General features: G+C 45.4%; 1 protein-coding gene across 4 annotated transcripts in view; it reads left to right on the top strand.

Annotated features, from left to right (window-relative positions):
• Positions 1 to 1,791: 1,791 nt before the first annotated feature.
• Positions 1,792 to 13,491, top strand: part of nbeal1 (neurobeachin-like 1) — a 243,819-nt gene continuing 232,119 nt past the window's right edge. For 2 of the 4 annotated variants that reach the window (XM_080198681.1, XM_080198685.1), the window contains exon 1: positions 1,792 to 2,038. In XM_080198681.1, the coding sequence (XP_080054807.1) occupies positions 1,988 to 2,038 (51 nt within the window). In that variant the 5' untranslated portion in view covers positions 1,792 to 1,987. The remainder of the gene's footprint in view (positions 2,039 to 13,491) is intronic. The other 2 variants (XM_080198682.1, XM_080198686.1) reach the window with 1 other exon arrangement.

Consider the following 13,491-nt stretch of genomic DNA (forward strand, 5'->3'; position numbering starts at 1 on the left):
TACGCTATGATTCTGAAACTCTATGCTGTTTTAACCTCGCTAACAATGCTCTAATTCAATCTCTTAAGTTGATCTTTCCCTACACCTTGGCTATGACTGTAACATTATATTCTGCACCCTCTCCTTTCCTTTTCCCCTATGTACAAAGGTGTATGGGGTGCCAAGGAGGGGTAGTACCTGTGGGGGGAGAACATGTCATGTCCTTTCCAGGGCGGTTTGTTCACCCTTTGTCCCTACCTGGCATGCAGCTCTCACCTGTGGCTCCCTGTAACTGTTTGCATGTGACTCCGGGCAATGGCTTCAACAAGCCGACTAAACCAGGTGAGGGTAGCCGACGGGTATGAACATCCGGCTTATGACTGCAGCTTCTGCTGCAGAACAGAAGTCAAGCCACCCTGATCAGCACCTATGCCCCCACAATGAACAACTTGGACGACATGAAAGACAAGTTCTTTGAAGAACTAGACGCCCTGCTATCAGCAGTGGGCAGTACCAACAAGCTGATCTTGCTTGGCGATTTCAATGCAAGAGTAGGGTGTGACTCTGCAATCTGGCAGGGAGTCATTGGGGGGCATGGAGTAGGCAAGTGTAACAGTAATGGCCTACTCTTAATGAAGACCTGTGCAGCGCATGACCTCCTCATCACCAACACAATCTTCCGTCTGCCTACCCGTAACAAGACCTCCTGGATGCACCCCCGCTCTAAGCATTGGCATCTTATCGACTATGTCATTGTTAAGAGAAAAGACAGGCAGGATGTCAGAGTGACCAAGGCCATGTGTGGTGCTGACTGCTGGGCAGATCACAAGCTCATTCTCTCCAAAATGAGGCTCTGCATCAGACCCAAGAGGCGACCACAAGGAAGCAAGGTTATGAAAAGAATAAATGCGGCCAAGCTAAAGAACCCCAGCATAGCTTCTACGCTGGCTGAAGACTTAGAAATCAAGCTTGCTGACCTACACCTTGAAGGCAGCGCTGAGGATGACTGGGAACGCTTCAGGGATGCTGTCCATTCATTTGCACTGAAGATGCTCGAGCCCTCTACCCGCAAGCAGCATGACTGGTTCGATGAGAATGATGAGGAAATACAGACTCTACTTGTTGAAAAGCACCGTCTTCATTGGACCTGTGAGAACGACCCATCATCAGCTGCCAAAAAAAATGCTTTTACCAGTGCTCGCAGAACAGTCCAGAATAAACTGCGTAAAATGCAGGATACCTGGCTGAGTGCTAAGGCAGATGAAATACAGGGATACACTAACAGAAATGACTTGAAACGGTTCTATGAAGCCCTCAACACTCTCTACGGACCTCAATCTCTCGGGAGCACCCCCCTCCTGAGTACAGACGGTACAACTCTCATTACAGAGCGGGCTCAGATCCTGCAGAGGTAAGCTGAACACTTTGAAGCCATCCTCAACTGACCATCGTCTATTAACGATGAGGCAATAGACAGGATTTTATGATTCCATCTTCTATGAATAATAAATCAAGTCAAAGATGAATAAAGATTTTACAAATAAATAATAAAAAGAATAATAAATGATCACAAAGATGTTGCTAATAAATAATAACCAATACAAATAATAAAGACAATAAAGAATAATAATAAAGATTTCCCAACTCTGTGACAATAATGAAGCAATTCAAGGGGCTGAATGGCCTCAGCTCACCTGTCCCGCACCTGTGCCCTGTCACGTGGGCAGGCACCTGAGGCTCGCTGTGGCGCAGGCGCAGCCAGCGGTGGCGCGCACGCGCGGTTCAGTCGCAGGGTCGGCCCCGAGCGGAGCGGCCGCGGCTGAGAGACGGGAGAGCGCCCACAGCCCCCTTCCCCAGCGCCGGGAACCGAGCCCGCTCCCCCAACCCCCGGCCGCAGCCTGTCAGCCTCCCCCCGCCCATGGAGCGTCCCGCCACCCTCGCGATGCCGCTCTGAAGAGCCGGGAGAGGCCGCGCCGAGCAACCCCTCCTCCTCTGCCCGGCCGGAGGGATGGCCACCGCCGAGAGGCTGTATGAGCTCTGGATGCTGTACTGCAGCAAGGTGAGGGGGAGGGGGCCTGCGTACCGTGAGATGGTGCAAGAGCTTAACTGCGGAGACGGGTGTAGGGTGTACACGGAGATGGAGGGGGAGGATGGAGGTGGAGATGGAGGGGGAGGATGGAGGTGGAGGATGGAGATGGAGGGGGAGGATGGAGGTGGAGATGGAGGGGGAGGATGGAGGTGGAGATGGAGGGGGAGGATGGAGGTGGAGTGTGTGGGGCGCACACGGAGGAGGAGGGGTGTGTGGGGCGCACACGGAGGAGGAGGGGTGTGTGGGGCGCACACGGAGGAGGAGGGGTGTGTGGGGCGCACACGGAGGAGGAGGGGTGTGTGGGGCGCACACGGAGGAGGAGGGGTGTGTGGGGCGCACACGGAGGAGGAGGGGTGTGTGGGGCGCACATGGAGGAGGAGGGGGTGTATAGGGGATGTAGAGTGTATACGGGGGTGTGGGATGTATGCATGGGGGATAGGGGAGAGGTGTGGCGTGTGTACATGGAAGGTTGGGGAGGGGTGTGGGGGAGTATAAAAGGGGTTGGGGGTGTGGGGGAGTATAAAAGGGGTTGGGGGTGTGGGGTAGGGTGTATACAGGGGGAGAATGGGGGTGGTTAGAGGATGTGGGCTCTGTACCCAGGGCTGGGTGAGGAAGGGGGCAGTGGCAGGCAAGTTGTTTATCTGGAGGGGGGGCTTGTGGCAGCAAAGAGGGGTGTGTATACCTACGGGGTGGGGCTTGTTACTGTATACCCTGTATCACTCATTGTTCCTGTAGACCCTGGGTAACAGAAACCCCTTGGGTATATCATTGCTGTGGAAGGAGCTGGGGTGGTGTGGGCTTGGCTACTGAAAATGGTGTAGGTTTATTGCCCTGTTGTTGGGCCTTGCAAACAATAAACCTTCACCATTTCCACTGAGGCCACTCGTAATTCTGGGCCTCTATGTCTTTTCATATCAATGTTTCTGTTGTATATATTGCTTTGTGTATATCATATAAATTATGTATGTACAGTATGTACACATCATGTTTTTAATGATTAGGTTAATTGAAGTATCTTTGTATGTGATGGAAAACATGTATTGTATGGAAATGTATGTTGTAAATTCACACAGTGTTGGATTGCCCCCATTCACCAGCTTTATTCTGTCACTCTGTAGGAAGGATGTGGTTGCACTAGAGAGGGTGCAGAGGAGATTCACCAGGATGTTGCCTGAGCTGGAGTATTTTAGCTGTGAAGAGGAAGAATCTGGAACTCAGTGCATAAAAGGGTGGTAGAGGCAGGAACCCTCACAACATTTAAGAACCATTTAGATGAGCATTGGAAATGCCGTAGTAACAAGGCTATGGACAAAGTAGGATTAGAATAGATAGGTGTTTGATGGCTGGCATAGGTAAGATGGGCAGAAGGGCTTCTTTTTATGCTGTAAAACACTATGACTGTCTAATCCTACACATTCTTTCCTTGTACTTGTTCTACCAAACTCCTTCGAGGTTTTGAACATCTCTCTCAAAATATCCCTTAACCTTTTGTGCTCTAGTCTCCAAGTATAAGTTCCTCCTTCCTGGCAAATCCTTTCTCCAGCCTCTCTTGGGCCCTGCCACCCTTCCTGGAGTGTGGTGTCCAGAATTGGTTAGAATATTCCAGTTGAGGCCTAAGCATTTCCTAAAAGTTGAGCAAAATTTATTCTTAACTTTTCCTGCCCGCTTTGAAGATTTATACAGACGCAACACCCTGGGCTCTATGTGCCAGTGCTCCCTTTAGAACGGACCATTTAATTTATGTTGCCACTCCTCACTAACAATATGAAGCATTTCACATTCCTCTGTGTTAAATTACATCCGCATGTATCTGGCCATTTACCAATTAGCACATGTCCTCCTGTTACAATCCTCCTTGCTGTTTGTTACGTTTGAGTATTGTGTCAGCAGCAGTCTCTGAAATTATTTACCTCATTGCCATCCTCCCTGTAACCCTGCACGTTCTCCCTTTCCAGATGACAATCCAATTCCTTCTTGAATGCCCTGATTGAAGCTGCCTCCACTATGCTCTTGGGCAATGTTTTTGAGCTCCTGCCCACTTGTTGTGTGGAGCAGTTTCCCCTCATGCCTGTGTTGCTTCTTTAGCCAGTTACTTTAAATCTGTGCCATCTTGTTCCTTCCACCAATGGGAACAGTTTGTTTAAATCTCCTCTCTGTAGACGCTGCATGGAATCCTACAGTGCAGAAGGAGGCTATTCGGCCCATTGGGTCTTCTTCGACCGTGGTCCCGGCCAGACCCCATCCCCATAACTCTCATGTTGACTCTGCTGGTCTCTCTGACGTTTAGGGGCAATTTAGGATGGCCAATCAACCTAACCCACTCATCCTCAGACTGAGAGGGGAAGCCGGAGCACCTGGAGGATACCCAAGCAGACCCGGGGAGAATGTGCAAACTCCACACAGACAGTGACCCGAGACTGGAAGTTGAACCCTGGCCTCTGGTGCTGTGAGGCAGCAGTGCTAACCACTGTGCCACTAAATATTTCTTGTCAGATGTCCTCTCAACGGCCCCAACTTCAAAAGGATCAAAAATTGGCTGCCACAAGCCAATTATCCCTGTGGGACAGCATGGCGGCACAGTGGTTAGCACTGCTGCCTTACAGTGCCAGGGACTCAGGCTCGATTCCCGGCTTGGATCACTGTCTGTGTGGAGTCTGCATGTTCTCCCCGTGTCTGCGTGGGTTTCCTCCAGTGCTCTGGTTTCCTCCCACACTCCAAAGATGTGCAGGTTAGGCGGATTGGCCATGCTAAATTACCCCTTAGTGTCAGGGGGATTAGCAAGATAAATGTATGGAGTTATGGGGATAGGGCCTGGGTGGGATTGTGGTCGGTGCAGACTCAATGGGCTGAATGGCCTCCTTCTGCATTGCAGGGATTCTATGAACTTCCCCGGTCTATATACATAACAGAATTCCCTATCTGTGCCTTCAAATCTTTGTCAAAGTGAGATGCGCGAAACTGGATGTAGTACTCCAGTTGAAGCCAAACCAGTGTTTTATCCAAGTTTAATACAACCTTCTTGCTGTTGTGCTCAATTAATAAAGCCTAGGGTACTGTATGCTTTATTAACTGCACTCTCAACCTGTACAAGGTAAACATAAAGTCCCCACAGTTCCAAATGATCATAGGCTTTGAGGGGGAGAGCTGACTGGTGATGATTTAACCTGAGGGTCACCATACTTCAGAAGAGGAGCAAGGTCGAGAAGGCAGGGCCTTCATGAATAACCTCAGCTGGTTTGGGAATTGAACCTGTGCTGTTAGTGTTGCTCCGCATCATAAACCAGCTATCCAGCCAACCGAACTAAACCAACTCAACTTGTACTGTAAGGTCAGTAGTCTATATCAAAAAGTGCAGTGGTGCTAATACTGACCCAGAGTAACACTGCTACATAACTCCCTCCAGTCTGAAAAATATTCATTCACCACTATCCTCTGCTTTCTGAATTATATTTATATCCTGCAGCTTTAATTCTGTGGACTTCAATTTTGCTACCAAATCTAAGAGTAAATTTATCGGCATGATATTCAATGCACAGTTGTCAGTGCCAAGGAAAATGTGTGGTATTTAGCTTCAGGAGTAAGAAACCCACTTAAATATATAGCAGGTGTCTATTTTTAGGTATGATGGATTGAAATATGAAGGCAAAATGACTCATAAAAACTAGAAGCAGGAATAGGCCATTTGGCCCTTCAAGCCTGCTCTGCCATTCATTTTGATCATGGCTGATTATCAAATTCAATATCAAGATTGGTGGCGTACTGGACAGTGAAGAAGGTTATCTCCGATTGCAATAGGATCTTGATCAATTAGGCCAGTGGGCTGACAAATGGCAGATGAAGTTTAATTTCATAGAATCATAGAACCCTACAGTGCAGAAAGAGGCTCTTCGGCCCATCAAGTCTGCATCAAACACAATCCCACCCAGGGCTACCCCCGTATCCCTGCATATTATACCCACTAATCCCTCTAACCTACACATCCCTGGACACTAAGGGGCAATTTCTTAGCATAGCCAATCAACCTAACCTGCACACCTTTGGACTGTGGGAGGAAACCGGAGGAAACCCACGCAGACATGAGGAGAATGTACAAACTCCACACAGACAGTGACCTGAGTCGGGAATCGAACCCAGGACCCTGGAGCTGTGAAGCAGCAGTGCTAACGACTGTGTTCCTGTGCTGCCTGTTTTATTCTATAATTTGGATAAAAGCAAGATGATGCATTTTGGTAGATTGAACCAGAGCAGGATGTTAATGGTAGGGTGCTGGAGTGAGTTATAGAACTAAGAGATCTAGGGGTATAGGTTCATAGCTCCTTGAAAGTGGAGTCACTGATGAACAGAACGGTGAAGAAGGTATTTGGTATACTTGGTTTCATTGATCAGAACATTGAATACAGGAGTTGGGATGTCTTGTTGAAGTTGTACAAGACATCGATAAGGCCACATTTGGAGTAATGTGTACAGCTCTGGCCACCTTATTATAGAATGGATGCTATTAAACTAGAAAGAGTACAGAAAAGATTTACTAGGATGCTCCCAGGACTTGATGGTTTGAGTTATAAAGAGAGGCTGGATAAACTGGGACTTTTTTCCCAGGAGCGTAGGAGACTTACGGATGATCTTATAGAGGTTTATAAAACAATGAGTGACATAGATCAGCTAGATAGTTAACATCTTTTCCCAAAGGTAGGGGAGTCTAAAGTTAGAGGACATAGGTTTAATGTGAGAGGGGAGAGATACAAAAGGGTCCAGAGGGGCAATTTTTTTCACGTAGAGGATGGTGAGTGCCTGGAACAAGCTTCCAGAGGCAGCGGTAGAGGTGGGTATAATTTTGTTTTTTAAAAAGTACTGAGACAGTTACATGGGTAAGATGCATGTAGAGGGATATGGGCCAGATGCGGGCAATTAGGACTAGCGTAAGTTTAAAATAAAAGGGTGGCATGAACAAGTTGGGCCAAAGAGCCTGTTTCCGTACTGTAAATCTCTATGACTCTATGAATATCCTGATTTCCCCCTTCTCCTTCTCCCCTCCCCTAATATCCATTGATCCCTTTAGCCCCAAGAGCTATATCTAATTTCCTTAGAAATCACACGTTTTGGCCTCAAATTACTTTCTGTGGTCGTGAATTCCACACATTTGTCACTCTCTGGGTGAAGAAATTTCAGACTTAATGAAATCATTCTTGGCAAGCCTATATTTCTCTCTTATGTATGTGATATATATATATATCTGCCTATAGCTGTATCTACATGGTCAAAGTGGACAAGCATCTTGAAGAGAAACCTGGTTTTGGTTAAACTTGCTAGCAGCAGGTTTGACTTGACTTTGAATAAATAGAAATCAATCTGGAAAGTGAAGGGAAAATAACAGCTAAATCATCTTGATTGATCATTGTGTGAACTGAAATGTGACCTGGTCCTGAAGTGATTGTTGTTCTGAAGTTGGGTTGAGTAATTGTAGATTAGTGTTCGTAACATTGTAAAATGCTAGGCGAGGAAGCAATGCTTGGTCCCTTTAAAAGGTGGAGCTTTTTCTGTGCTTAGAAAGAAAATGCAAGTACACAGAGAGCCCAAATTGAAACATTTGTATCGAACGGCCAAGCAGCAGTGTTACCAAGACGACAAGCTTTTGAATTTTTTGAATTCAGCCAATCAATTTGAATTAGGCACTTAGATACCAAGAACCTATTAAATTTAAATTTGATGGTTTTGGCAACCTAGGACTAATCCTATTGTGGGAAATATTGATATGTCATCACAGGTATAAAGGAAGGGGTGCAGTGGGACTAAAGGGCGAGAGCAACTGCCACCTGCCACAACTCTCAGCTCAATGTCCTGTCTAGATAGCAAAGGTACCAAAGAAGAATCAGCAGAGAAGGCCCAGAATATTCCAGAAAACACACAACCTGGTTGAAAATTAGAGACTAACTATTTTTTGTTAATGAGTGGGATTTGTATTTCTTGGAACAGCATGCCAATAGAATCTTGTTTCATTTGGTTTGTTAATAGTTTAGTTAATTTGTTCACTGATAGATAAATAAATTGTTAGGGGTTGATTTTAGAGTGTCAGGGATTTAGTTTGTATTTAACCATTAGGAGTTGCTGAAGAGCAGGTCACACCACTTCATACACTTTTTACAGATTATAGGGTGAAGTACTCCTCTTTGGGGTTTTCAGTGTTAGTTCTCAGAGGGGGAGATCAACCTCTGCCTTATAACAATGTTGTCAAACCGCAGGGCACTTATTTTCAATCTATGAGCTGCCCAGCACTGATTTTCTTTGCCTCTGATATCTCATTGTAGTTTAGGAAATGATTTGGCGTTAATCCTCGCCCTTCCCTACCTTCACAGCCCCATTCTGGTCTTGAAGGTGTTGGAGGTACAGATGCTTGGGGTCTGATAGCCCAAGTGGTCATTAAGGGAACTATTTCATGGTGAAGGACGTTGCACCTGAGCCCAAAGCAGCAATGGCAATCTTGGCTAGTCTTTCTCTTGTTTCCTTGTGACCATAATGCAGTAATTCCCAGCACAGACGTGATGGACCGAATGGCTTCCTTCTGTGTTGTAAGCATTCTATGAACTCTGATAGGAATCTGTGTGTAGGCGTTCATGTGCCCGTACATGTGTTAGGTAGGATTCACATTTGCTGTGTGTCTTTGCTGTTGAACCACCTGTCAGTGATTAAATGGACTGATGAAGGATGCCCAGGTCTGGGCATCCATTCAAAAAAAAGGGGCGAATAGACAAGTTGGCCAAAGGACCTATTTCCATACTGTAAACCCCTACGACTCTATGACCGCTATGGTAGATATGCACTCAGCAGATCTTCAGGAGAAGATATTTATGTCCTCTGGGCTTGTCCATAGGGTTAGGCTTCTGAGCAAGTGAGTTCAGGGAGTGGAATTTCCTGTCCATTCTCGCCAGCCATGGCCCCCAACCCATGGCAAAGGATGCGAACAATGGACAGTGATGGCACCCAAAGATCCCGCCGTGCCATCTCAGAACATGCGGTCAGCAAGATTCCACAATAGCATTTAGTTCATTATCAGGCAAGTGTTGCTTGAGGGACAACTATTGGGCTGAACACCCCCGCTGTTCTTCAGCATAGACAACAGAATAGTGGATTGATGAAAATAGCGAGAATGGGGTTGTGCAAAAGAACATTGTGTGTTTCCGGACACACGGTCTATGTAAGATGGTACATTTTTAACCCTGTAGCAATGACAGTGAAAATTACGGATGTTTATGGTGTTTTATTTACTATTTCCAGATACTGACTTTGCACATGTTGCCTATTGAATGCACTTTGTTAGATTGAGTTACAGTTTTGTCTTTAAACATATCTTTGTGGTAATTGTGTTGCTGTGATGAACTTAAAAATAAATTCTTTTAGTCTGGGCATCAATAGTAAGGTCAACGTTCATAGTCCATCCCTACTTGCCTTTGAGAAGGTGGTTTGGGGCCACCTTCTTGATCCACTGCTGTCCGTGTGGTGAATGTACTATCATGGTGCCACTAGGGAGGGCATTTGCAGGATTTCACCCAGTGACCCTGCAGCAAAAATGGCGTTATATAATTAATTATAGCCCTCACTGAGTTACCATGTCAAGAACCAAGGTGCTTTTTGGAGAATGTATACATATCACTGGTCCCCAGTAACTGCGGGAGTAAACTGGAGTACCTGGAGGAAACCCTCGCAGACATGGGGAGAACGTGCAGACTCCGCACAGATAGTGACTCAACCAGGAATCGAATCCAGGTCCCTGGCACTGTGAGGCAACAGTGCTAACCACTGTGACACCGTTATTCGTGGCAGTCACTTCATATGGGTTTGACAAATATGCTGTTTTCCTCAGCCAGGTACAGCATAACTGGATTAAAGTCACTGTACCAGATCTGCTATATAGTTTTGAGTGGGGAGAAGGTATCCTAAAATGGAGTGAGTGGAGATTGGACAACAGCTGTACAAAGCATTTCTCGCACTGCCCCTGTTCTGTTCAAAAGTAATTTATTATTTATGTCACAAGTAGGCTTACATTACATTGGAATGAAGTTACTGTGAAAATCCCCTATTTGCCACACTCCGTCACCTGTTTGCGGACACTAAGGGAGAATTTAGCATGGCCAGTGCCCCCTAACCAACATGTCTTTCAGACTGTGGGAGTAAACTGGAGCACCCGGAGGAAATCCACGCAGACACGGAGAACCGTGCAGATTCCACACAGTGACTCAACCAGGAATTGAATCCAGGTCCCTGGTGCTGTGAGGCAGCAGTGCTAATCACTGTGACACCGTGCTGTTTAGGCGCACAGAGCAGCTGGATTGGAAAACACTGGAAATACACGCGTTCTTCATCATTAAGAAAGAAGAAAAATAGATTGACCTTCAGGAATGAATTAGAATAAAGAAGTAACAAACTGCTTCTCTCTTGGAAATTTAACCACCTTAATCTTGGTTAGCCTTCATTGCTAGGTATAAGCAATTGTTTTTAGTGATTAATAATAAAGCTACTCTTTGTTTCAACGAAGCATTGAAATTTAGCCGTAACCATGCCATCAAATCTTGGTGGCAACCAGCGCATGTAAGTTTTTGTACAGTTTGTCATGTTATAGAAGAAACATGGCTTTTCGTCGGCTTAGGCAGCCTGTTTAATTTGAGTGCTTATGGTGTAGTTTCTGGTGATTATATCAAACAGAAGTTAGCATTTTCTCTTTGGGTTTCAGATTCTAACCGACAGTAATTTGTTTTTATAAAAGTTAAATCTAAGTATTCAAGTGCAGTTTTGTCTTGTGACGGTATAGATTGGAGCAGAATTTACTTTTGTAAAGAGTACTTTGTGACTTTATTGATGAGAATCTTGGATCTCACTCAGTATTTGACTTCCGTTTGTTGCCAGTAATTGCAGAAAGCCAATTACATTCTCTCTCTCTCTCTCTCTTCCCCGCCCCCAACCCCCCATCCAAGAAAACTACATTCTGAGCGCTGATGTGAAATGTTTGGCTACAGAGTAGATGGCAGTGGTCAGATTCCAATGTTGATGGAGAAATTGATGTCCTGCATTGATCACACTGCTGGATATATTCCATTATAACGTGTAGGGATGTAGAGCAGTTTTAAGTGCCAACCGTGACCGGCACTGTGGCACAGTGGTTAGTGCTGCTGCCTCACGATGCCAGAGACCAGGGTTTAATTCCAGCCTTGGGTGCCGTCTGTGCAGAGTCTGCACATTCTCCCCGTGTCTGTGTGGGCTTCCTCCGGGTTCTCTGGATTCCTCCCACACTCCAAAGATGGATAGGCCATGCAAAATTGCCCTTTAGTTTCCAGGGATGTGTGGGTTGGTGGGATTAGAGAGGTAGGTACATAGGGATAGGGCCTGGGCGGAACGCTCTTGTCAGAGAGTGGGTGCAGGCTCGATGGGCCGAATAGCCTCCTGTTGCACTGTAGAGGATTCTATGATTCCAAACATGTATTCACAGCAATTAAAAATCATGCTGGTGAAAAGGGATGAAAATTTGAATAAAACATATTTGGGAACTCACTAGATTCCATGATTAAGAGTTAACAGCGTAGTTCAAAGCAGTAAAACCTCAGGAGATTCCAGTGATGTCAGACTGCTCAGCCTCCCTTAATGTTTGTGGTTTAACATCCTTTAAACCACTGTGTTTTATTACGTAGTGATCATTTTAAAGACCAGACTGTTCCAATAAATAGTGGACTTGTGTGAACTGGGTTGGCCCTGTTAAACTCACTGTTCATACACTAAGGGAAGGATGAATCAGTCTTTTCCTTAATTCAGATTTATTCCCTAGACTATAGGGGGATGGCACAGATTGCTCTTGTTTCTCCCTACATTCAGTGTGAACTGATTGTTTGCAATACTTCCCCTATCTTTCTCCAATTGGTGGCAGCTGCTCTCAGTTACAAAGTATGTACTCCCTGCAGCCTGGTGCCAAACATTAATAAGCCCCTGGTTTTAGCCCTGAGCTCTGCGAGAAAAATGCAGTGGGTATGATAATTGGTGTTAGCACTTCTGCATCAGGGAGGGAACTTAATTTCTGCTACTAGTTGGTTCTTGATCTCAATTGGAAGAACATGTGTTTTGTGTATGAGATCTGAGTATATTCCACTGTGGCTTCAACATAGTCATAGAGGTTTACAGCATGGAAATAGGCCCTTTGGCCCAACTTGTCCATGCCGCCCTTTTGTTTAAACCGCAAAGCTAGTCCTAATTGCCCATGATTGGCCCATATCCCTATACCCATCTTAACCATGTAACTATCAAAATGCTTTTTAAAAGACAAAATCATACCCAACTCTATTACTACCTCTGGCAGCTTGTTCCAGACACTCACCACCCTCTGTGCGAAAAAATTGTGCCTCAGGACCGTTTTGTATCTCTCATCTCTCAAATTAGACTTGTGCCCTCTTCCTTTTAGACTCTCCTACCTTTATGAAAAGATATTGACTATCTAGCTGATCTATGCTAAGTCTCCTACGCTCCAGGGAAAAGAGTCCCAGTCTATCCAGCCTCTCCTTATAACTCAAACAATCAAGTCCCAGTCGCATTCTAGTAAATCTTTTCTGTACTCTTTCTAGTTTAATGATATCCCTTCTATAATAGGGTGACTAGAACTGTATATAGTATTCCAAGTGTGGTCTTACCAATGTCTTGTACAACTTCAACAAGACATCCTAATTCCTGTATTTAGTGTTCTGACCAATGAAACCAAGCATGCCAAATGCCTTCTTCATCACTCTGTCTACCTGTGACTCCACTTTCAAGGAGCTATGAACATGTACCCCTAGATCTCTTTGTTCTGGAACTCACCCCAATGCAGTACCATTAACTGAGTGAGCCCTGTCCGGGTTTGACCTACTGGAATGCGTCACCTCGCATTTATCTAAATTAAACTCCATCTGCCATTCATTGGCCCAATTGATCAAGATCCCATTGCAATTGGAGATAACCTTCTTCACTGTTCACTATGCCACCAATCTTGGTGTCACCTGCAAACTTACTAACTGTGCCTCCTATATTCTCATTCAAATCATTAATATAAATGACAAATAACAGTGGATCCAGCACTGATCCCTGAGGCACACCGCTGGTCACAGACCTCCAGTTTGAAAAACAACCCTTGACAACCACCCACCGTCTTTTGTCATCAAGCCAATTTTGTATCCATTTGGCTATCTCACCCTGGATCCCATGAGATTTAATTTTATGCAACAACCTGCCATGCAGTACCTTGTCAAATGCCAGCACCTGCTGAACAAGACATAAAGCATGCTACCTGTGGGGCAGGGAACGTGGATGGGGAATTGCAGTTTTAGTGGCAATTATGAGAAAGGAATTTAGGAAAATGATTGTCAGACTATGTGACCAGTGTCACAATCTTTATACATAGATTTGGAATGACA

This window comes from Carcharhinus amblyrhynchos, chromosome 11 (assembly GCF_965287045.1).
Source record: "Carcharhinus amblyrhynchos chromosome 11, sCarAmb.v2.hapA, whole genome shotgun sequence".
NCBI lineage: Eukaryota > Metazoa > Chordata > Chondrichthyes > Carcharhiniformes > Carcharhinidae > Carcharhinus > Carcharhinus amblyrhynchos.